At 42.6% G+C, this 25,341-nt stretch overlaps 1 protein-coding gene across 2 annotated transcripts; it reads left to right on the top strand.

The window, feature by feature from the left end:
* The first annotated feature begins 1,347 nt into the window (after window positions 1-1,347).
* Window positions 1,348-24,747, top strand: CWC15 (CWC15 spliceosome associated protein homolog). 2 transcript variants are annotated; one of them, XM_064170181.1, is made up of 7 exons: window positions 1,348-1,437; window positions 4,199-4,334; window positions 6,355-6,467; window positions 7,397-7,485; window positions 8,237-8,347; window positions 22,040-22,158; window positions 23,151-24,747. In XM_064170181.1, exons 2-7 carry the CDS (start codon window positions 4,204-4,206, stop codon window positions 23,278-23,280), a joined length of 693 nt encoding a protein of 230 aa, XP_064026251.1. In that variant the 5' UTR covers window positions 1,348-1,437; window positions 4,199-4,203; the 3' UTR covers window positions 23,281-24,747. The 2 variants fall into 2 exon arrangements, with proteins under 2 accessions (XP_064026251.1, XP_064026260.1); XM_064170190.1 differs by lacking the exon at window positions 1,348-1,437 and adding an exon at window positions 2,009-2,029.
* Window positions 24,748-25,341: the final 594 nt, after the last annotated feature.

The raw sequence follows: 25,341 nt of genomic DNA, 5'->3' as shown, positions 1-25,341 counted from the left end.
CAGGCCAGGATGCCATTGGCTCTCTTGGCCACCTGGGCACACTGCTGGCTCATCTTCAGCTTACTGTCTATCAGTACCCCCAGGTCCTTTTCTTCCTGGCTGCTCTCCAGCCACTCAGTCCCCAGCCTGTAGCGCTGCTTGGGGTTGTTGTGGCCAAAGTGCAGAACCCTGCACTTGGCCTTGTTCAGTCTCATCCCATTGGCCTCTGCCCACCCATCCAGCCTGGCCAGGTCCCTCTGCAGGGCTCTCCTACCTTCCAGGTGTTCAAGAAAAGACTGGATGAGGCATTTAGTGCCATGGTCTAGATGACTGGATAGGGCTGGGTGTTAGGTTGGACTGGATGATCTTGGAGGTCTCTTCCAACCTGGTCGATTCTATGATTCTATGGAATACTGCTATCAGAATACAACAAACTTCAGGGAAGGCAGTTTTCTTGAAGACCTCCAGGGACGGTGCCTCCACCACCTCCCTGGGCAGCCCATTCCAATGCCAATCACTCTCTCTGGGAAGAACTTCTTCCTAATATCCAGCCTATACCTACCCTGGCACAACTTGAGACTGTGTCCCCTTGTTCTATTGCTGGTTGCCTGGGAGAAGAGGCCACCCCCCACCTGGCTACAATGCCCCCTCAGGTAGTTGTAGACAGTAATAAGATCACCCCTGAGCCTCCTCTTCTCCAGGTTAAACAGGCCCAGCTCCCTCAGCCTCTCCTCATAGGATTTGTGCTCCAGGCCCCTCTTCTTCCAAGCTCAAATCAGAGCATCCCAGCAAGTAGGAAATAGAGGAAGTGGGCCAGGAGACCGGCACGTTTCAGTGAGGAACTGCTGAGCAAACGTCAGTGGAAGAAGGGAGTCTACAGCTCGGGAAGATGGGGCTGGCTGCTTGGGAGGAGTATAGAACTGTTTGTCAGAGGATGTAGGGAGGCAACTAGGAAGGCTAAGGCCTCGTTGGATCGCAACAGCACTGAAACAGGCTGCCCAGGGGGACTGTGGAGTCTCTGCGTCTGGAGAAAGTCAAAACCCGCCCGGACAGGTTCCTGTGTGAGCTGGTCTAGGTGATCCTGCTCTGGCATTTCTGAGTCTGTCATCTTGGAGCCAGCTCCCCTTTCAGAGAAACCCGGAGCCCGCAAGACCTCCAGGACTCCTGTTCTGAGCTGAGCTCACCCAGCCCGGCCTGAAGAGCGAACAAAGGTCAGGAGGAAGGCGCCGTTACTAAGCAGGCAGCGGCACTGCCACAGCGGCCGCGGCCGCCTCGGCAACCGCCGCTGCGGGCAGCGCTCCTCCCTCACTTGACACTGAGCTGCCCTCTCTATGGTAAATTCCCCGCCTCCGGCGCTCCCTCCCGTGTCTCTATGGTTCCCGCGCGGTGCTTTGTGGGAGCTTGGCGGAATCATGGTGGTGTAGGGGCTGGTTGCGCAGGGTGGGAAGAGCTTGAGCTGTAAGTAGCCCGGGGAGGTGGTGTGTGAGCGAGCCGACAGGCTTGGCTAGAGGAGAAGGGGGGAGCGCCAGAGAGGGCTGCAGTGCGGTCCGGGAAGGGGAAAGTGGCAGCCGTGGGGATGTTAACGGGGGAGGTCTGTATGAGGGGACGGGCTGTGGCGTGTCCGGAGGCCGGGACGCCAAGAGGGTCCTGGGGGGATACTGGTGCGGGCGGGAGGGAGCGTTTCTGTGAAGAGCGAAGGGTGGTTGGGCTGGGGAATAAGGGGGCAGCCAGCGAGCCTCACGGCTGGGCTCCGAGCCGCGCGGGGACAGTGGCGGAGCCCGGTGGGTCTTAGCGAGAGTAGCGCCGCGCCTGCTGTTGGCCGAGGTTTCTGTAGGGTGAAGCTGTCACGGGTTGTCGCCAGGTCCGGTGCTTAGGTTCAGGCTGCTCCGTGCAGACGGTCAGAAGGGGCCGGCCGTAGCGCAGCCGTGTGTAGTCAGGGCTCCAGACTGAGCTCAGTTACATTCTCTTGGCTGATTACCGTTGCGTGGCTTGTTCTACTTTCGTGTAGCACTTAAGAAGTTTCTCCAGGGCTATTCCTGAACCTGCAAAGGTTAGTCTGACGTTTTCTGAGTGGTTTCACATTGGGACCTTTAAGGTCAAGCCAAATACAAACTGGCTTAAGAGAAGCAGAGATCGTTTCCAGGGAATTAGTTAATGCTTCATGAAGCTGTGCAGCCACATTAGATCGAGTTCTTAACCTAAATTCATGGATCCTTCTATTACATATAATTAGCACAGAGGACTTAGGAGAGCAAATTACTGTCTTGGATCTCAGATCTGGCAAAGCTGTGCCAAGAGAGAGATGAAATGACTTGCTGAGCTCCAGTGGACTTGTACAGTGTCATTGAAAAACAATCCTTGGTCAATAAGCCAAGGCTAGCTACTGCCTCACTTCCTTATAAAGTGTTTCTGTCTGTTAATTTTGTTTTCTAAGTAATAATTCAAGTAGGAACTGAGTCCAGCCTCATGGGATGTCACTTTGACCAACAAATTATTTAGTAATTTTAGCAATGAAATCGTGTTTTGTGATTTCATTAAAAGTGGGGAAAAAATCCCAAATAATACAACTAGAGCGTAAGTAGAATCATAGAATCAACCAGGTTGGAAGAGACCTCCAAGATCATCCAGTCCAACCTAGCACCCAGCCCTAGCCAGTCAACTAGACCATGGCACCAAGTGCCTCATCCAGTCTTTTCAGTGCCTCCACCACCCCCCTGGGCAGCCCATTCCAATGGGAAATCACTCTCTCTGTGAAGAACTTCCTCCTAACATCCAGCCTATACTTTCCCCTGGCACAATTTGAGACTATGTCCCTTTGTCTTATTGCTGGTTGACTGGGAGAAGAGACCACTCCCCACCTGGCTACAGCCTCCCTTCAGGTAGTTGTAGACAGCAATGAGGTCCCCCCTGAGCCTCTTCTTCTCCAGGCTGCACACTCCCAGCTCTCTCAACCTCTCCTCATAGGGTTTGTGTTCCAGGTCTTTCACCAGCTTTGTCACCCTTCTCTGGACACGTTCATCACAAAAGCATATGAAGCAATACTGGCTTTTTTTCTCTGCTATTTAATGTATTTTTTAACATGTTATTTTGTTATCTTCTAACGTCCAACCTTCTGCTTGGTAGGACCAGTGTATTTATGAGTCTCTGCAGATGTATCTCTCTTCAGTCTTGCGTATCTGTGGTTAACGAATGTGTGTATCTCAGTGAAGCAAAAATGAACATAGTTTCAGATAGTAGCTTCAAGATGGTGCTGGTTGATCATGCGGGGGATCTTGGCACTAGTTAACTGCCTTAAACTCTTGGTAGAGTAGTTTGGGATTTCAAGATCTCTAGGTCCTGACCAGCAGTGCTGAGCACAGTACGTGCTGACAGGGTGTTGGTATGGCTAGGATGGTTGGAATCTTTCACTCTTTTGCTGCTAAGAGTTGACAATAGTGATGTTGGGATGTCAGCTACTGTCCTCTTCTTAGGACAGTTTCTAAGTGAGAGCTGATGAAAAATTCTGCATTTGTCTGAGCTTTTTAATTTCATTTTGCTTACATGAGGGTAAAGCTATCAGCCTTGTGCTACCATGGAGACATTAGCTCTTCAGAAGACTTCACTGACAGGCTGAAGCTCCACAGGTCAATCCCAAAGGATACTGACACTGCTGTAGTACAAGTTAAAGTGCTGTGTTGTGCTAGAGAACTTAACAGAGACATTATTAGGGCCAGAGTGTTCAATTCATGTGTTCTTCATCAGTGAGCAGTTATCATTGGCATCCTAGACATGTTATGGTCTGTGTTAGCCAGCATTTCTGGTGACGATGCCTAGATACAATTTGAGGACTAATGGAGGGGTCATTCTCCTTAGGCAGTCATTTTTGGCTGTCATTTTTGAAGAGTGGTAAGAGTTTAGTTACAAGACTATATGGTTTGCATTAAGGATAGGAGACCAGCTCCTGTCTGGTTTTATTTACTTCATAAGTGTGTAAAGACTCTTGTGAAAGTCTGGGTATTGTTTTCCAAGCATGTTGAGAGACTTCTGTTTTGGAAATCTGAATAGATTCTGTCAATAAAAAGCTCCTTAGATTTTAAGGATTGTGAGCTGAGTGATAGCTGGTATTTTGCAGTGGGACTTGGCATTGCTTCTACAGTTCTAGAGACAAAGTAGCTTTTGGTGAATTTCTTTTACTGTGAGCTGCAGTAACAACTGCTTTTATCTGTTGATTCTGCTGTAGTTAAAATGACGACAGCAGCACGGCCGACGTTTGAACCTGCGAGAGGAGGAAGAGGAAAAGGTGAAGGAGACTTAAGTCAACTATCCAAGCAGTACTCCAGCAGAGACCTTCCTTCTCATACTAAAATCAAATACAGGTTAGTATTGGAGGGTTTGTCTTACAACAGAACAGACTAGGAATTATTTTTTGTTATGAGAAGGACTCAGAAATTTTTGCAGGTGTTGATGTGCTTAACGCTGAGTGGGCTGAAAACCTGCATCTCAAAAGCAGACCTAGGAGACTGAACACGTTACAAGTAATTGGAGAGGTTTCATTTCAGTGATACTTGTTACTGCTTCTGAGAGCGAACTGTCAGAAAGTGGTGAGCTTTGGAGAGCAAGCATTTCAGGCAGAGCAGTGGAAAATAGGTTGGCATTGGGACTGAATCAGAGAATGCTGGTGCTAGCAGAGCAAGATGGGACAAGAGGACCAAAGTTAAGTGTGTCTTAAAAGCAGGAAGCCCACATCATGTATTTGATAAAAGAGCATTGGGAAGGGTATTAAGAGGAGGCAAGGAAATAATGGAACAGCACTCAGGCAGCAGTATGTGTTGAAAGAACTGCTGTTAAACACTGCAAGTTCATGCAGGCCTTGGCAGAGGAAAATGCTTTAATCAGTAGAAAAGATGATAGGTTCTTTGGAAGATTTTCCTCCGTTTGAAATTCATAACAAATGTTCATTATGCTTTAGAAAGATTACATGAGCTATGAAGTGAATATGATACTAGAATTTAAATAGAAGGTGTTACTCCTGTCAGGGAAGATTTTACATCTTAAGGTTTTACATTTGCACTTTCGTATGCAAATATTTACCCTTTCACCTCTTACCTCCTGTCCCTTTGTTTTTTAGGAATACTTGCAGATAAGGAAGTTGGAGTGTTTTGGAGAATACTAAAATTAGCAGCACAAGAAGTGCAGTCAAATGCCTTTTGGCATTATGGGGAAAGTTGCTGATGGTTTGTTTCTTTAAAAAAAAGTGGGATATGGAACCCCAACCTGTTGCTTTGAAAGAAGTGCTTGGGGACAAATATGTACAGGAGTATACAGTGTATGTTTTATTATATCCCTCTGTGTGCATGAGAAGGAGATGAAGAGAGCATTAAGTGTCTTCTGTGCTTTCTCCCAGATACCTAATACAGAGTTGTCTTTGTTTAATTGCCAAGGCTGCGTCGTTGCCTGAAACATTCAGTGTTTCAATCCCACTGATGTTTGCTTGAATGACATGGGGTTTGGGAGGGATTTTGAAGCTGTATCAGGGATTCCAAGTTCAGGTTTTTAATTACAAAAGCAAATGAAATACTTCATCATAAAGACAGGCTGTGCACACAATGTGTTTATAATGGCTCAAGTCTAGGTTTCTTCCAGACGCTCTTTATTTCCAGCTCTGGGTTCACAGAAAGGTGAAAGGAGTTGCTGCTTGTTTTTATTCATTAGTACTTTTCAAGATTTCCAGAGAAAATTCAGCATGCTTTAGAAGGAACTTAGTGTGACTCAGATATAAACAGTCTGTTACTTTTGGCCAGCATATATTACATAAAAGAGGGGAAAGCATGTATTTGCAATATGTTTCACTAAAGCTAGGGTCTTGACTGTTCTCCCAGCTTTTTTTTTTTTAATGGTCATGGGAGATTGTCTGGATTTCCCCTCTGGAAGAGGAAAAAGGTTATGGAAAGTGTGATCTAGTCTTGGTCTTATCTGTAAGCCTTAGATACTGGCTTTGCAGCGGTGACTTTGGACAATGAAACGGTGAGCAAAGTTGGCCATAATGCTTTTGGATGTCTAATACGACAGTAGACTTGAACTACTGGAGAACAGATGATTCAGACATAGCAGTGAAAGATAGATTTATTCATCCTGCTTTTGTAGGAATTTATGTAAGGTCTTAATTACTTTGAGAGCCACTGAAAGGAGCATGTGTGTGGCATTGTGTCTCTGTGTGTAATGCATACAGAAAGGAGGGCCAATGGAGAACAAACAAATGTGTCTACATAGTACCGAGTCATTACTCTCAGTAGGTTCCTGTTCACGGTAAGATTTATTGGCCTCCTTTAAAAAAAATGCTCCTAGCTGCAGACTCTCAATCTCAGCTTTTTTTCCTGCCCCCTCATGTTGTTTTAGACAGGCCACTCAGGATGCTCCTGAAGAGGTTCGTAACCGTGATTTCAGAAGGGAGCTCGAGGAGCGAGAACGAGTCGCTGCAAGAGAAAAGAATAGAGACAGACCAACCAGAGGTAAAACAAAGACAACTTTGTGTGACACTGCTCTTGCACAAAACTTGGTGTTGTAAGATGTTTGTATATTGCAGACAGTGCATCAAGAGAGTAGAATTCAGGGTATTGGTCAGAGAGATCAGAACTATTGACCTGCAAGGGAATGTCCCACTGGCTTTCATGCTAGCTTCATGCTAGGTGAAGTCTAGGCCAACCAGTAGAATGGTGTAGACCATCATGCAGGCCAGCTGATACAGTATGATTGTAATATATTTGCAACAGGTATGTACAACTAATAAAGGGGTAATAATGGGCTTTTTTTAAACTCAGGTTAAAAAAATCAGAAGGGAGGAGGATAAAAACTCATATTCTAGAGTTACAGCATTGGTGCAACAACAAATCCTTTTTTGAAGGATATAATTCTCTTCAGGTATAGTGAAGTAGTAGTGAAAATGGCAGTTAACAGCTTTTTTTGGTGAAATACTGGGGTTTAGTACTAAGCTTCACAGAATTTAAGTAATTTAGGTTTAGGCATGATGGTATTGTGAGACTCTTAAATTTGCAGATGAAAGCAGATGTGGTACAGACCAATCTTAGCTAACAGCAATGCTTTGGAACGGTCCTCAGCAGGAACCTTACAATAGTGTATATGCAAAAAAGATATTTCTCCACAGCATTTTCTTGGGAAAAGAAAAAACGGAATGACAACCCCAAAACTCAACAACTTCTGGAGGCCAAATTTTGATTTTTGACATGTTATTGTTTCCCTTGAGGATACTCACAGAGGAGGACTCAGCATGGGCATTAAGGTTGAAAAGTGAGGAAGAAGAAAGCATGAACTTGTATCTCTGATGCAAGATGTTGTCTGTGAACATTTTTGGTTTCTGACATTAGATGCTCTTCAGTGAATGAAGTGACTTAGATGCTTTTTTTTTAATCCTATGCTGTAGAACACACAACATCATCTTCTGTGTCGAAGAAGCCTCGCCTAGACCAGATTCCTGCAGCAAATCTTGATGCAGATGATCCTCTTACTGATGTATGTACCTTTTTCCTGTCTGTTCTTCTTTCATTGTCCTGCCTTCAAGATTTGCTGTTGACAGAATATGTACTTTCAGATCTACTAGAGATTTAAGATGAGTTCCAAGATACCTTCCTGCTGCAGTTGCTGTACTGTGGTGGAAGTCCAGTGGTTCAGAGGATTCTGGGCCGTGCCATAACCTTATTCTTTGAAAGCACACAAAAACCAGGGAACTGAAAATACCACTTCAAGTGTGGAGAATGGGTGACTTTTTAGGTTCAGTCAAGTACTGGATTCGTTAGAATTTCCCAAAGCTATAACTGTTGGGATGCACCAGCTGTCTTCATGAGCAGTGGATTCTTGCTCTTGGCTTTTCTCCTTGTGCTGACATCTAGGAGTTAGGTCTGAGATTTCACACTAAACTTATTTACATCCTGTAATATTTAGTCCCAGCAATATTGGATGAGGTATTCATGCATGCTGCTATCATAATGATTCCATGTTACAATGGTTAAAAGAATGATTGAGGACAGCCATTCTGTGGAATCTGTCTGCTATGTAGCATATGAATTACAACAATTGCACCCATCTAAAAGGCACAAACATTTTTGTCTTGACTTTACTGCACAAGAGCAAGTAAACCATTTGTATTGTATCTGCTACTGCTGCAATCACACAAGTACTTTTGTGGCTTTAGCGGGACAGACCAGGACTGGTTTTCTTAAATGTAATGAACAATCTGCTGCTTATTTTCCTGTGTTGCCATTAGGAAGATGATGAAGATGAGGACTTGGAAGACAGTGATGATGATGATACTGCAGCTCTTCTGGCTGAACTAGAAAAGATCAAGAAAGAGCGAGCTGAGGAGCAAGCTCGAAAGGTAAAATAAAATTTCTCCCATTAAAGAGCATCACTTTTTTTGCAGACTGATGTTTATTAGATCTGGTGTGCCTGAAGTGCTTGGGATGAGTAAGAACTGGTAAACAAAATGCCCTTCAAAATTCTTCTCAGAGTTGATGGGTTCTGTCTCATAATTGTTGTCAAGAGTATTTTTCTTCGGTAGATGTACTAAACACTTTATGCACTTTGTAGAGGCAATGAGTCAAGATAATCTTGCTTTTCATATGTAAATACTTCTGAAGACAGCTGTCATACCAAACTGTATGTCATTAGTGAGCTACATACTATCCAGTGTAATTTCATTTGTTAAATAGTTTTTATGAAACAAGAAATACAGCTTTTATTTATGAAATAAAAATGAGTGGGTTTTGATGCTTTTATTGTGACTTCAAGTTGTATGCAGTAACTGCTCTTTCACAGCGTTGGTGCTGTTGCCTTGGCAAGGAACACCAGCTGTAAGCATAAAAACAGAACTGTTTTGTGTGGTTATACACAAATGAGTAATCATGCATCAGTCTTTTTAGAACTTGGAAAGCCAGCTCACATGTAGCCTTCATACCTCCTTATAATCTCTTGCCTTACAGATAGAAACACCATGTTCTGCCCTTGAAAAGAGAGGGAACTCTCCCTGTAGTTGAAGATGTGTTTTCTTGTGAGTGAGATCAGATCCTATGCTGTTGGCTCCCATGCCTCCTTGGTCTAAGAGAGATTGTTGGGATGGAGTGCATTAGCAAAATCCTTGATTGGTGAATGGACTTCTAGGAATTGTTTCTGGGAGTAATTTGTGTGGTTAAACTAATCAGGACTTAGGCTGAACTTTGCTGGCTCTGATGTTGCATTGCAGCAGAATTTACTCTCAAGTATTTTTCTTTGGTACTACTGAAACACTCTGCCTTTGGTATAGTGGAAGTTGTGAATATGGGCAGCATTCCTTCCTCTGCTTTTATTAAGTGCTTTGGGTCATTTTTGAGAAGGGCTTAAATTGTTTTAGTGCTTTTGAAAAATACTGCAAACTTCAGTTTGAGCACATTCTTCATTAGTGTAAAAAACCAACCAACCAACCCCCCCCCTCAAAAACCCCCCAAACCACCCACAAAACCAAAACAAGCCCCCAAACCCAACACAAACAACTTAAAGCAATCAAACCCACATCTAACCCCCCGGCCAAGAAAAGCCACCTGTTACCTTTGTGTAAGGTAATCTGAGATGTTTTTTACAGCATGTTTTATATATATACTCACATACATATGTATGTTTTTACAGCATGTTTATATATATATATTTACATGTATATATATGTTAAATATTGATCAGGAAGCTAATTAAAAGCTGCTGTGACAATGTTTTGTTGCCTCCAAACTACTCATAAACTTTCCTGTAGTTAAAGTGTTTTTCATGAGTAACTCCAATACAGTCAACTAGCAGTGTGGCAGACACAAGAAACATTTGGGAGGAAACCCTGTTTTAACTGCCATAGGCAGTGGTGTAGTTCTTGACTGTTCTTGGTTAATAATACAGAATTTACCTTAAGAATCATCAGGGCCAGCAAAAACAGCGAGCTCTGTAGTTTTGGAGTTAAGTGTTTTGGAGGCTAAAAGCTGTACTGTGGTGTTCAATGCAGAAATACTGCGTGCAGAAGGCTATTGATACTGATTATCCCCCTGGTCAGTGACTGGTTTTTTACATTAAAATGTCTGAAAATGTCACTGGTCTGCTTAACTAGGCATTTGAAGCACATCACACAGCAGTGAAATTGTGTTCTGCAGTAATAACATGGTGAAAAGTATTTAAAATCACAGGTAGAAATTTCTTCATGAATAAGAACACGAAATGTAAAATACAAATTCAAGGTAGCAGTGTGTAGGAAAGATTTCTATCACAGAATTTTAGTTGGAAGGACCTCCAGAGAACATCAAGTCCAGCTATCTTGCCAAAAGCAGGATCACTTAGGGCAGCCTGCACAGGAGTGCATCCCAGGTGGGTTTTGAAGGTCTCCAGAGAAGGAGACTCCACAACCTCTCTGGGCAGCCTGTTCCAGGGCTCTGTCATCTGCACTGTAAAGAAGTTTTTCCTCCTGTTGAGCTGAAGCCTTCTATGTTCAAGTTTGTATCCGTTGTTCCTTGTCTTATTATTGTGCACTGCTGAAAAGAGATTGGCCCCTTCCACTTGACACTCGCCTTTCACATATTTATAGACATTGATCATCTCTCCTCTCAGTCTTCTCTTCTCAAGACTAGACAGTCTCAGGTCTCTCAGTCTCTTTTCACAGGGGAGATGCTCAAGATCCTCATGGCTCCTAGATCCTCATGGCTCTGTTCATCTGTCTTTGCACAGTGCTGAAGATGAGAGCTTAGGTTTTGCCGAACACTTTACCTAACAGTTGAAATTATACATTTGACTTAAACAGTGTAACTTGTCACATTTCAGTGTAGAAAACTTGCATTAGGAATAAAGGAAGTAAATTGCAACACAATCAATTAAGTGCATGCTTTTCTATTCACATGTATCTGTTGAGGTGTAGAAAGCAGAAATGACCAGCTGAAAGAATTGGTGCTGTTCTGCCTGGAGAGGAGACGGCTCTGGGCAGACCTTCTAGGTACATTTCAGTATCTGCAGGGGACCTGCAGGAAGGCTGGGGAAGGGCTGTTTAGAAGGGCTTGTAGCAACAGCAAGAGAGGTAATGCTTTTAAAGTGGAGCAGGGTAGATTTAGATCAGACAGAAGTTCTGTGCAATGAGTGGTAAAATACTGGAACAAGTTGCTCAGGGTTGTGATTGAGGTCCCATCCCTGGAGACATTCAAGACTATACTTGATGGGGCTCTGGGCAGCATTCTGTAGTTGGAGGTGTCCCTGCTGACTGCAAGGGGGTTTGGAGAAGATGATCTTTGAGGGTCCCTTCCAAGCCAACATAAGCTATGAATCTGTAAGTTGTTATTGTGTCACTAGAGGGTGCTAAAGGCTATAAAGTATTTATTTTGGTTTATTTACTGTCTCTTAGATGATCTTATTTTTTCATCTTCGTGGATATTCTTCCATATATTTGTTTCTTTCTAAAAATGAGTTGTTTACTTGCAACAGTGTGCACTACTGCACACTCACTGCCTGTTCTGTTCATTCTGGCACTGGTTGGTGGCAGATGGGCTGTCGTAAAGGCTGACCTCTTTGGTAAACAACTGGGGGCTCTACAGGTACTTGAAATTTTATTTTCTTGGAGTTTTTCTGAAAGAAGGAAGCTAAGACTATGGTTATGGAAAAACTGAAAAAACTAGATGGGCAGCAGCTTGGTAAAATAATCTTTAGGAGTAAGGATCTGCCCAGGGAAAATCACTTGCACATGTTGGCTTAGGACTGCAGTCAGTTTAGATTGTGCCTTGTTTTCCATGGCTTTGAAATACAGCATTACTGGCAAAGCATTTTGTACCCATTTTACATAAATCCTTTTTTCTTTCAGATTAAATACATGGGATTTTCATACTACTATGTATTGCAAACTGTAATTTAAAACGAGTTTTGTAAGTAACCTCATTTTAATCATCCAGCTGACTTCAGGATCGTGTTTTGTGTAAAGCCACAGTTGTGCAGTCACTCTTTGTCCTGATCCCTGTACAGGGATGGTTTACCTGTTGAAATGCTGCACTCCTAAGTAGACTGTGTGGGGAAACCAGCTGCAAGAGAAAGGGAAGCTGCAGTCAACACCTCTGCACTCTTCTGCACGTTGTCCCATTATCTCTTTGTTGTTCTGCAGACATATTGATGTATTTCTGCATGTTCTTGGAACGTGTCAGAGTCCTTAACAGGATGAAGTGGGTAAAATGCAGTAATGTGCTCCACAGATTTGTGCTATATATAGTTTTTTTTATGATACTTCAGTTACTTTGATTTATGGAAGTATTAGTCCAGTTTCTGAGAATTCATTCCAGGTGAACTGTATTTTTGTAATTTGTCTTCACTACTTGCTCTGATAGCCAATATTGTGACTGCCATGAAAGTAGGACTTTTAAAACTCATCTGTAGTGAGATGGCAGTTAAAATATGAGAATCTGCCTCTTTTTTTTAATTATTGAGATCATCATACTGTCTGTTAACATCCCTTAGGTGGCAATATCCATTTCCATTAAAATCCTCTACATCTAATTTTAACAAGTAATGGCATTGAAAGCTTCTGCCTTCCTTCATATTGATACTTCCCTGTAATCTGTGATGCAGATAGATTGTCAACTTAAAAAGCAATTTCTGTCTAATCTTGTCAACTTCTCCAAATGCTTAAATTCTCTTCTGTAAAAATACTGCAAGTGTTTTTAGAAAATGGTTGAGTGTGGGAGTGCCCTCAACTTTTCTCCTGCCCTCCACAATTTTACTCTCTCAGGCTGTTTCTAATAGACACCAAAGTGACCAGGAAATTTTAGTTTTGAAAACCATTTCTGTGTAACAGTTCTAGAACTGTACAAACTCTAGGTTTGCTGTCTCTGTGAACAGTCCATGGACAGGTTTCATGGAAGCATTTCAGTATTCAAATTCAGCATTACAGTGCTCTCAATTTTCAAGTACTTCCATAAAAGGTAAATCAAAATAATTAAAAGTAAGATTCACACTGGTGAGCAGCTGAATCTACATCTGCAGTTCCAGCTAAGCTATTTTAACATCCTGCCAAGTCATGCTTGCTTGAGAAAAGACTGGAAAGTTTTTTGTTTCTTTCCCTAACACTTTTATATCACAAAACATTAGTGATTGGAAGGGACCTTCAGATATCAAGTCCAGCCCCCTCCTGCCAAAGTAGGATCACCTAGGGCAGGCTGCACAGGAACACATCCAGGCGGGTTTGGAAGTCACTAGAGAAGGAGACTCTGCAACTTCTCTGGGCAGCCTTTTCCAGTGCTCTGTCACCCTCACCATAAAGAAGCATATCTTTGTGTTGAGCTGAGATCTCCTGTATGCTAGCTTGTACCTTGTCCTGTCACTGGGGACCATTGAAAATAGACTGGCACCATCATCTTGACACCCACCCCTCAGATATTTATAGATGTTAATAAGATCCTCTCTCAAGACTAAACAACCCCAGTTCTCTCAGTAGCTCTTCACAGGAGGGATGTTCTGGTCCCACAATCATCCTCATACCTCTTCAGTGGACTGTCTCCAGCAGATCCCTTTCTCACTTGAACTGGGGAGCCCAAAACTGGCTACAGCATTTGTGGTGTGGTCTCACCAGGGCAGAGTAGCAAGCAACCTCCCTAGACCTGCTGGACAGAGTTTTCTTAATGCACCTCAGGATGCCATTGGCCTTGTTGGCCAGTCGGGCGCATAGGTGTACTATGGATAACTTACTCACCACTAGGGCTCCAAGATCTTTCTCTGTGGAGCTGCATTCCAGCAGGATGACCCCTAGTCTGTACTGGTGCCTGATGCTGCTCCTCCCCAAAGCAGGGCTCTGCACTTGTGGTTACTGAATCTCATGAGGTTCACCTTTGCCCACCTCTCCAGCCTGTCCAGATCTTTTTGGATGACAGCACAGCCTTCCAGTGCATCAGCCCCCACCCCCCAGTTTTGTATCATCAGTGAACTTGCTGAGGTTACACAAAATCCTCTAATCCAGGTGTTTCTCTGTAACTGAATATGTTACTTTACCATGGTCAAAGTAGATCTTGGCTCTGTCCTGTGTTTTGGCCTTGTCACTGACTTTAAAACCTTTAGAAAATGGACCTTGATAGTAAACTTTTATTAAGAGTCAAACTAGAACTAGACTGTCAGATGAGTTATTAAGCAAATTTCATTGGAGAGGCAAAAGGTCATTGTAGAGAGGTTGGTGCTGGTCTCTTCTCAAGGTTAGTTAGGGATAGAGAATGGCCTCAACCTGCAACAGGGTAAGTTTAGACTGGACATTAGTCAGGGTCTTCTCCCAGGCAAATAGTGACAAGATAAGAGGGTGTGGTCTGAAGCTGCACCAAGAGAGGTTTAGGCTGGAATTAGGAAGTACTTCCTCACAGAAAGGATGATTAGGCACTGAAACAGACTGCCTGGGGAGGTGGTGGAGTCACCATCCCTGGAAGTCTTTAAGAAAAGATTGGATGGGGCACTTGGTGGCATGGTTTAGCTGATGTCATGGTGTTAGGTCATAGGCCAGTCTTGATCTCAGAGGTCTTTTCCAGCCTCTGTGATTAGGAAAAGTTTTTTTTTTCCACAGAAAGTGTAGTCAGGCATTGGAATGGACTGCCTGGGGAGGTGGTTAAGTCACCATCCCTGGATGTGTTTAAAGGTCATTTAGATGTGGTGCTTGGGGATATGGCTTAGGAGTGAACTAAGCAGACTAGGGTCAGTGGTTGGACTTGGTGATTCCAGGGGTCTTTTTCAACCTGCATGATTCTATGATTTCTTCATTAAATGTTTGAGATGTGCTAGCTGTGGTTATCCTTTCCAAGCACTAATGATAATGTCCCCTTCCCTGGGGGCAAAATGACAGCAAATCTGCAGATAGACAATACAGTTGTGATTTACTCTCTCCTCTTATTTTTCTGAACTTTAAATGAGTTATTTCAATTGTGTGGCACTTGGCATAGGAATAGCTGGGGTGGATCTTTGCATTATGATGTTTCGTTCACTGCTGCTAAAGGCAGTGCTGTCATTCAAGAATTAGCACTTAAGGCTATCTGCTGGTTTTTGGTTTTTTTTTCCCAACCTTCAATGAAATGTGGTTATTTCAGGTTTTCTTTCAGCTACTCAACATCTATAAAATCTGAGTGTGATAACTTAGTTTAATACAATGGAATTGTTTCAGGAATTTCAGCAGTTCCTGTAAAAAAAGTCCTGCTTTGTGCTAAAGTAAGAACTATACTGAAGGAGTAACCATGGTAACAGTAATGTTTTCCTTTGTGGCCAGAAACAAATACACCAAGGGATTGTTATTTTTATAGCAAGATAAGGAATAAATGTTCAGTTAAGATTAGTACAGTTTTGTCTGCTGCTTTTTTCCATTTTTATTTCTCTTCTGTCTTCCCTGTCTGTGATGCCACACGTTCAGTGAGGGCTTGCTGTAAAATCCAATTCACACAGCAGCATCTCCATCTGCTTTCCTGGGATGTGGAACTCCCTCTGCCAGTCTAGTCTTAATCTCCACACCATAATATTCCTGTTCTGTTGCCTCTGTCTCTAATGACGTAGGCGACATTGATTCATCTCTGCAGCTAGTTAGTGCAACACACTGTCCTTCAAAAGTACATCATTGCACTCTGTAGTGATGAAATGATCTGGAGAAGTGAAGCCTGAGGAAAGACCTCATCGTTCTCTACAACTGTCTGAATCATAGAATCAGAATCAACCATGTTGGAAGAGACCTCCAAGATCATCCAGTCCAACCTAGCACCCAGCTCTAGCCAGTCAACTAGACCATGGCACTAAGTGCCTCATCGAGTCTGAAGGGAGGTTGGAGTGAGGAGGAAGCCAGTCTCTTCTCCTTGGTGTCAAGCAGCATGAGGTTCAGGCTGGATATTAGGAAATATTTTCTCACAGAGAGGGTTATCAAACTCTGAAATGGTCTGCCCAAGGCACTAGTGGAATCACTGTCCCTGGAGGTGTTTAAGCAGTGTGTGGACCTGGCACGTAGGGACATGGTTTAGTGTTGACCCTTCAGTGCAGGGTCAAGGGTTGGACTGGATGATCTTTGAGGTCTCTTCTAACTGGATGTTTTCTGTGATCTGTGTTGTGGTGCTTTGTTGAAATGGCTGAGGGAAAAAAATAAGAGTTGTATACCTCATCTGGCAGAATGGAAGGCCAGGCAAAGAGGCATTATTTTAGAAAGGATGGAGTGTATATAGATGTATTATTTGCCCCTTTAGGCTTTTCTTCTGTGTTGTGGGTTTGCTGTATCCATAGTGTTTTAGCTTAATGAGCCTTTGTTCCTCCACACAAAAGAACAACCGGAGTCACTTATGTTGTGAACAGCTGTGCTTGATCGTGCCTCAGAGGTGTGAAGCTCAGACAGCTATGATGGTTATGTCTGGTCTGTTTGGTTTGATACAACCCATGCTCCATCCCCTGGAACGTCCTGGCTTTCAGTGGAGGAGTGGGCAGTGAGAGATTTATGTGGAAAATTCTGAAACATAATGGAAACTTCTTTTGGTTGGAAAATGGAGGATTCTGCAGCTCTAGCCAAAATGTAGAGCTTAGCTGAAGTGTAAATGTCAACTTTACACCACTGTGAGTTACAGTTAGTATTTCCTCCATGCCTTCTCTCTAAGATACAGAACTTGGTAACAATTATCTTCTTTTAAAATCTTTAATACTTTCTTTTGGAGGATTTAGTGAACCTAAATGATTTTTTTTAATGTTCAGAACAAATCTTCAGCATTAGGCTGCCTACTAAAATTTGCAGCAAATGTGTTGAAACGAAATCCAACCTAGAAGAGCTTTGAAAAACTGACTTGCATAAACAAGTTACCAGGTGTGCTGAGTCTTCTTTGTGAAGTGTCTAAAAGCAGCATTGCCTCATTCAACAGATGCGTTCCCTGTTTGCATTCAGACTTTAATCCATCACTCCTTAATGACAAAGACAAGGTTATGCAGTTTGCTACTATTTCTAGTTGTTCTGCCTCTGTGGGTCTAAAAAACAGCAAAGTTCTGTTTGTGAACAGAGCTGAGAAACAGTGAAGGGTCACACAAACTGGGGCTCTTACTGTGAGTATGGAAAATCAGCATTTGAAAACAGGATTCATTGAAGTGTTCTGTAACTGATGCACTATAATAGAGTGTCAGCCTCTGTTAGCATTGTGTCCATAACTGGTTTTAATAATTTAGTAGTTGCAAAAATGATCTTTTGAAATGCCCAATATTGCCCCTACGGCTTCTTTTAATTACTGTGCAGTTTTTGCTACCCGCCAGTCATCCAGAATTGTAGCTGACTTGAGTTAATGTAGTTTTTTGCAAGCAGATAGCAGTTTTGGACAGAATTCAGTTGAGTTGAAAATGCCAAGGCGTTAGGGGTCAATGCACCAATTGCATATCCTGGCATTCATACTGGTGCAATGGTGATGCAGTCAGTAGAACTTGAAGCATGGTTGGTCTTCTGTGAAGATGGCAGAAGAGCCATCTTGACTCCTTAGTGTATTTTCAAGATCTCTTCCAAGAAGATGAGCCAGCAGTGTGCCCAGGTGGCCAAGAGAGCCAATGGCATCCTGGCCTGCATCAGGAACAGTGTGGCCAGCATGACGAGGAAGGTTATTCTTCCCCTGTATTCAGTCCTGCTCAGGCCACACCTTGAGTACTGTGTCCAGTTCTGGGCCCCTCAATTCAAGAGAGATGTTGAGGTGCTGGAATGTGTCCAGAGAAGGGCAACAAAGCTGGTGAGAGGCCTGGAACACAAACCCTATGAGGAGATGCTGAGGGAGCTGGGGTTGTTTAGCCTGGGGAAGAGGAGGCTCAGGGGTGATCTCATTGCTGTCTACAGCTACCTGAAGGGAGGCTGTAGCCAGGTGGGGGGACAGTCTGTTCTCCCAGGTAACCAGCAACAGAACAAGGGGACACAGTCTCAAGTTGTGCCAGGGGACGTCTAGGCTGAATGTTAGGAGGAAGTTGTTGGCAGAGAGAGTGATTGGCATTGGAATGGGCTGCCCAGGGAGGTGGTGGAGTCACCGTCCCTGGAGGTGTTCAAGAAAAGACTGGATGAGGCACTTGGTGCCATGGTCTAATTGATTGGCTAGGGCTGGGTGCTAGGTTGGACTGGATGATGTTGGAGGTCTCTTCCAACCTGGTTGATTCTATGATTCTGAGTGAGCTCAGGTGCCTGAAAGCAGATCAGAGTCACAGAGTAGTAGGGGTCAGAAGGGACTTCTGGAGATCACCTAGTCCAGCCTCCCAGGTTCACCCAGATCAGCTTGCACATCTAGGCAGGTTTTGAAAGTCTTTAGACAAAGAGGCTTCACAGCCTTTCTGGGCAACCAGTTCCAGTGCTTTGTCACCTTCACAGTAAAGAAGTTTTTCCTTATGCTTAGATGTAGGTGTCTTAATCTTGAGCTGAGTCTTACTCTTAGTCGTATACTACTGTTTGTAGTGTAAAACCTCTTGAAAGTCTTATTGCAGTTTTTTTTTTCTTATCACCACATTCTATCACTTCAATCTGATAATGCTTTTTTTTTTCATTTTCAGAAAGTGAACTAGTGTCAGTCTGTGTCTGAAAGGTATTGCATTGGTTATGTAGATAATAGGATGATGCTTAGCATGTCTTAGAAAAAAATCGGTGTGCATCTGTGTGTAATAAAAACACAGGAGTACTGTAGGCATGTTTTTTTAAATGACTCTTAATACTGGTTCTATATTCCTCTGATGATTCTGAATGTTTACAATTCAAACAACTGTTTGAATGTTTTTCACTGTCCTACTCTTCATGCTGGAACTATTGAGATTAAATCTGAAATGGTGGAAGGGAGAGATGAACTGTAATTGCTACTGTGCCCCAGATAAAGCCATGCATGAAGCACAGGTTCAGTAACTTTGGATCACAGACAAGGCTAATGTCTTAGTAATTTGAGAGAGAGACTGTGCCGTGCTCTGGTGGCCACCTTGAGCAGGGTTCCCCTGGAGTTCAGCTCTCAAATGCAGTGCTGCTGTGTCTGTTTACATAGACAGGACTTGGAAGAAATCCTCCCTACAGAAGTGTTTGTCAAGAGGGGAGTATTCTTACAATGCCCTATTTAGTGCTACCTTCTCTGGAGTATAGCCCAGTAAGCATTTTTATATTGTAGCATTCTTACTTTTAAGATTTGTCCCAGACCTCTTGTTTTTTTCAGAGTTTTGCTTTTAATGGAGCATCAGACATTAAATATAAAGATGCAGAGCCCACCTAATTTTGGGCAATTCAGAGAGCACTTCACATGCTGGCATCCTGTTGTAAATTTGCCTGATGGGCTTAAAGAGACTCTGCTCACATCCCAGGAGTACCTGAAGATCAGTACTGATTTTGCTTGGTTTCAATGTAGTACTTTGAATGTGTGTGCTGTGGTCTGAGGGCTCCTTGACCTCTGGTGGGAGCATACAACACAAACTACAGTAACTCAGATTTCACTGTTGTTGGCTCCTCCATGTTACAGGGAAAGAAGAGGGTAAATCAAAGGTTGGCATGCTGTGCAGAAGGGGCTGCATACCTTTCTTGTCTGTAATCCACAGAGGAAAGATGTGCAATTTGAAATTGTATTTCTAATTTGGGGAAAATTGCTGTTCCATACCAAGTATTTTTTTGCTCTCTGTGTTTCTTTATTTACTGGGCTGATGATAACAACTGAAGTGGGAATGCAAACGTTGGATTAAAGCTATGCTTGAAAATGCAAAACTTTAGCTTGTGTTAATAGCTTTTAACTGCTGCTGTTTGTGTTTAAGGCTCCATGGATACAGCAGGAGTTCGTTTTGCCTGCACACATGTTTTAATCAAGCCATTACAGGGCTTGTCCTGAATATGTGCCATGCTTTTAAGCAGTGTGTCCTTATGGAGAGCTTTTCCCATCCCACTGGCAAATAATTGCAGCTGGTTCCTTAGTTCTGTTAATGAGAAGCAGTGTAGTAGTAAGTGAAGTTTTTTTCATAACTAGATTTTGAAAGGTAAAATCTTTACCAGTGGTCCTCCCTCATCTGGTATTTGTATGTATGTTAAGGTGGTACTGGTCTTAAAGAGAGCATCTAAAGTATTCAGTAGGAATATTCCACATACCTCATCAGTCAAATTGGAAAACACTGTATATTGTAGATAGTTTTAGTAGTCTATCACTTAGTATTAATCAAATACTGTGGACGGGGCCAATCTCTTTTCAATGGTGCACAGTAGTAAGACAAGAATGGATAAAAACTTGGATGTGTAAGGTTTCACCTCAACATGAGGAGAAACTTCTTTAGAGTGAGGGTGACAGAGCACTGGAATAGGCTGCCCAGAGAGATTGTGGAGTCTCCTTCTCCAGAAACTTTCAAAATCCACCTGAATGCATTCTTCTGCGGATTACCCTAAGTGATCCTGCTTTTGGCTGGGGGTGTGGTTTGGACTCAATGATCTCGGGGGGTCCCTTCTAACCTGAACATTCTGTGATTCTGTGAAATATTTGAAGATAGAGAACTTTAACTAGCATCAGCGTTCAAATTTAGTGCTTAGACCTTATAAATGCTATCAAGTAAAACATTTCTAAGATCCCACAGCAGCCCTCAGCCATGAATTTTCTGCAGTCTGGGGAAAAAATGTGATTTCTCTGTCTTTAGTTTATATAATTTTTAAAATCTATGTGTGCTGGTTTGAAGCTAGCTAGAATGTTTTGTTGAGAAGAATTAGGTTACAGGCTGTGAGAAGAAAACAGTGGTGATGTCTACTTCACTCACAGGCTTGCTGAGATGTATAAGAACAAGAACATAAATATAGATAACAGAGTTTCTCTCTGGGCTTTGTGGACTGCACTTCTCTCTCTAACCTAACCTGCCTTCTGTGTGACTAATCCATCTGCTTCCTAACCCAAATCTACCTTGGGCATAAGGCAAAGATCTAGGGTAAGGTAGAGGGGCAAGAAGGTGGAAGGGTGGTTGGGAGCCCCTCCTGGGAACTCAGGTTTCTGGGAGGGCTGTTGTGTTTCTGTATTGCTTTTTAACTTGTGTATTTCTGTCTATAACTTTATATATTGTAAATACCTGATTGTATACTGTGCTAAGCTGTAAATATAAAGCTTCATTCAATTTCCAGAGCTGCTGAGTCTACTCTGGGTGATTTTCCAAAGTGTGGGGGGGTGGGTGACACCCAAACCATCACACTATGGTATGAGTCTCAAGCAGCACTAACGAGGCTTGAGTGAAAAACTTAACTACAATGTCTTCAGACCACCCTTCAGCATACAGGGAGGGGGAGACCTGGTTAGTCATCCAATTTAGGGCTATCTGTTGTGGGTCTGGTGTGTTTTTTTTCCTTCTGGTACTCTCATTAAAGAGCAATCCTTAATACATTTGAAAGGTCATGAGTAGGTATGTTAATGTGACATCAATATGACATATTTATTTTGAAGTCTGTGAACACTGAAGTCACTAAATATATTAATACATCTTGGAAGCATGGGCAGTGAAGCCTGGTAGTGCAGTGCTTCACTTGGGTTTGAGTTACATGCTTTTGGCAGTATAAGACCATTTTTTTCCCTAATATTGGAAGTCTTAAATAGTCTAGGATATCTACTGCTCAGTTTCATCTTAAATTTCTCAATATTCTTTTTAATTTGTCCCTAGAGAAGTCATAGTTGTAAAACTCAACAAATTGCTGTAGATGATAGTTTCAGCATGCTATAAGGTTTCTTCCACCTAATGAATATTGTATAATGTGTTCTCTTTTCTCATGAGGATAAAGAAAATCTTCCTGTCTGTACAGACTTTTAATGTAATAAATATGCAAATGGTAAAACTAGAATTTAACTGAATATTTAATGCAGCTTCAGAGGTAAGAAGAGCAGATATGAGTGTTGCTGGATTGACAGTTTATTAGCAGTGTTAAGCTCTTTAGAATGTCTCTGCTTCCGCCCTTATTTTACTCATATGCAAGCATCAAGCAGTCTGAAAAGTCTGAACTAGGAAATAAAGCTATATTTGTGTGAGTGTTCACAACTAAGTAATGTTGATCTCTACCAACTAGAGGAGAAAAATGGCCCAGAAAAGTAATATATCCATTTCTGGTTCTCAGGAACAAGAGCAAAAAGCTGAAGAGGAAAGAATTCGGATGGAGAACATTCTGAGTGGTAATCCATTGCTGAACCTTACCGGCCCAGCACAGCCTCAAGCAAACTTCAAAGTGAAAAGGAGGTACAGTGAAATCCATACTGAGATATCCATTCTTGTTACTCAGAGTCTGAAAATGTCATCACTGCCATTGGCTTTTATTTCTTTCCTCAGATCTTGTCATAAGCACTGTAATGTGGAATTGGGGTGCTGATGCACACTGTGATAGCCTTGTGCATTGCTCTGAACAAAGCATCCTGCTAATTTCCTGCTTAAAAAAGAGACAGAGAGATTGAGAACTGTGTTTGTCTGAAATTGTTCATAATACAAAACAGGACCAAATATTCTCAAGGAGTGGGACATTATGCTCCTCTTTAAAATCTAGCTGGTCTGGGGAGTTTATTTGGGTTTTTCAGTATACCTAGAATTAATAAATAACAGCCTTTCCCAAATACAATCCTTGTTTAAAGGTATTCCAGTTACTGCTGTGTTTAGAATCATAGAATGAACCAGGTTGGAAGAGACCTCCAAGATCATCCAGGCCAACCTAGCACCCAGCCCTATCCAATCAACTAGACCATGGCACTAAGTGCCTCATCCAGGCTTTGCTTGAACACCTCCAGGGACAGAGACTCCACCACCTCACTGGGCAGCCCATTCCAATGCCAATCACTCTCTCTGGCAAGAACTTCCTCCTAACATCCAGCCTATACTTTCCCCAGCACAACTTGAGACTGTGTCCCCTTGTTCTGTTGCTGATTGCCTGGCAGAAGAGGCCAACCCCCACCTGGCTACAATGTCCCTTCAGGTAGTTTAGCAAAATTAGGGACATTACACTCAAGGGGTTTGTTCTTCTGTGTTCTGTAACAATAAAATAACCTGCTTGATACTCATCCTGCCTCTAATTCATAAGCATGTAGGAGGTGACCTGGATTAGAAAAATAGATCTGTTTAATCCTAAAGACATAGTCAATCTCAGTACATTTAAATAGGAGGCCAGGCTTAATGTACCTATATGCGTCAATTGCACCTAGTTTTCATCGAGGCTTACTGGAGTTCAAAACTTTTGTTTGCAGATGGGATGATGATGTTGTCTTCAAGAACTGTGCCAAGGGGATAGATGAAACCAAAAAGGACAAAAGATTTGTGAACGATACTCTGCGATCAGAATTTCACAAGAAGTTCATGGAAAAATACATCAAGTAGTACACTTCTGCCTGCAGTGCTGCTGAAGGACTTGCTTCTTCCCTCCCTGTCCCGCAGAATTCAAGTCCAAGTACTTGGTCATGAATTCCCAGATGCTTTTCCAAGATCATCATTAGGTTCATAATTAGTAATTGCTATGTTTCTGGAGTTTTTATTCCTGCAGTATGTTTTCCCTTTGAGTTTTAATTAAATCAGTTTGTGGTTCATGAATGTTTTCATAGTTCACATGTGTTGACTTACTGCTTACTGGCCGCCTTGTAGAAGAGAGAAGCTGGTTTGCAATAAATACTTATCATAGTTTAAACTGCTTTCCTGAGCAACCTGTATTTGTAGTGATGGTGGTTTGTAACTTAACCAACTACTTAAATGTCAGTGTTAATCAAAGACAGGAAATAGTTGAGTGTGATAAGCATGTGAACAGGGAGCTCTACTTGCCATAGCAAATTAGACTTCTGTCCTCTGAATAGCTACCTGGAAACGTAGGAATTTTCTTTTTTAGTTTTTTTTCTTGCTGTTAACCACCTTATGGTTTGGTGAGGTAGCTCCAGGTTCTTAACAGTGCTGCTTTCTGGGATGTCTTGGCTCAGCACTTGTGGGATGACACCATATAATGTGTGGTGAAACATGAGAGGGAAATGCTCTGTGGAGCTGTCAAGGTTTTTCTTCCGTAATAAACCACTGCAGTTCTTAGTCCCTTTGCCTCAGCCATGTGGCCAAAAGGTTCAGTCTGCAATGGTTCAATAGTAATAGTGTTGTCAAACTTGCAAGTGAGTGTTTTTATTAAATGAGTGATCTCAAGATACTGCAGTACACTTTGTTCACTTCTTAAATCTCCAATTTATTCTTCAGTCATTCATATTTTATACTGTCTGAATATCTTCATTATGAAAAGATACTATTTCTACACATACCCCCTCCCCCTGTCATCTTGGTTGCATTTAAAATCTTGGCCAAGTGATGCACTGGATATGTGCCTAATGTGAAAAATGTAGTTGCCTCTCTGTCTAGAAGGCTACAGTGGCAGAGCTTGGATGTGTTTATTCTTGCCCTTTTTCCTTGCCTATGTTACACTCAGCCTAGGTCATTCTTACAGGCACTGTTTCACAGTAACGTTATTTTCAAGTTCTTTGTTTGAAAATAGATCTGATTTTCTGAGAGTAAATACAGAGCACAATGTTTCATATTTCTGTTAGGCACGACTCTGGTATCCTGTACAAGTTTTCATTAGCTTTAGCTGTATTTTCCATCCTCTTGTTAAGCTCTGCATAGTGTACTAATGCCAGCAGCTAATGCCTATATTTACTTGGAAGCAAGATTTTCTGCATGCTCAAAGTCACGTGAACTACAGCTACTGGAGGAATATATGTTTGTGTTGCTTGTGCCTCATGACAGTAATGATTCTTGGGAAGCAGACAAGGGGGTGTTGTTTGTAACTCTCTTTCTTTAGATTAAAGCTACTGAAATCTTGGTGTGTGTGTAGGCAATGTATGTAGACAGAAGAAAATATCAAGAGCTGTACTTGTCAGAGTCTGACAGTGAAGAAGCCAGCTGCTGCTTTAGGTCTGACCTAACAGCATAGTTGTCATGGCAACAGCAAAAAATACCTTGGTCTCTCAGTATTACAAGATACAATCACTGTGCCAAGGCAGCAAGTGCGCCCACGGTTTTATTGGAGGGGGGAGGCATAGCTGAAACGCCAGTTCAATGCCTTCATGGAAATCAGAAGTGCATAATGCCATAATTTGTGTGCCTGAAGTAATGTAACTCTCTTCTTGCAGAAAATAGTACTTCTAGGAAGTCAGATGGCTTGGGTCAGATGGCTTGGGTGAGCTCTTCAGCTATGCAGGCAGTTGTTCTCCACACCCACAGAAGCATCCCTTCCGTAAACTTTTGCATAGCTCATAGGTGTACTCAAGTCTTTTTTTCCCTCTCTCCTTCCCTGGTTCTGGAGAAAGAGCTGTAGGGGCTGTGTGGTTCCAAGCTTCAGTTTTATTTGTTGGCATTGTTCAACTCCACCAAAGAATTTGCAGATCCTATCTGTAACCTCGCTCCCCTCAAAGA

The sequence above is a fragment of the Pogoniulus pusillus genome, chromosome 3 (assembly GCF_015220805.1).
Source record: "Pogoniulus pusillus isolate bPogPus1 chromosome 3, bPogPus1.pri, whole genome shotgun sequence".
Lineage (NCBI taxonomy): Eukaryota > Metazoa > Chordata > Aves > Piciformes > Lybiidae > Pogoniulus > Pogoniulus pusillus.
This window is presented reverse-complemented; position numbering and strand designations above follow the sequence as displayed.

What these genes read in the sequence shown, in the direction of transcription:
- CWC15 (XM_064170181.1), top strand. Translation starts at nt 4,204, where the DNA reads ATGACGACAGCAGCACGGCCGACGTTTGAACCTGCGAGAGGAGGAAGA. An exon ending in CAGATGATCCTCTTACTGAT is followed by an intron (nt 7,486 to 8,236) that starts GTATGTACCTTT and finishes TGTTGCCATTAG; the next exon opens with GAAGATGATGAAGATGAGGA. An exon ending in CTGAGGAGCAAGCTCGAAAG is followed by an intron (nt 8,348 to 22,039) that starts GTAAAATAAAAT and finishes TCTGGTTCTCAG; the next exon opens with GAACAAGAGCAAAAAGCTGA.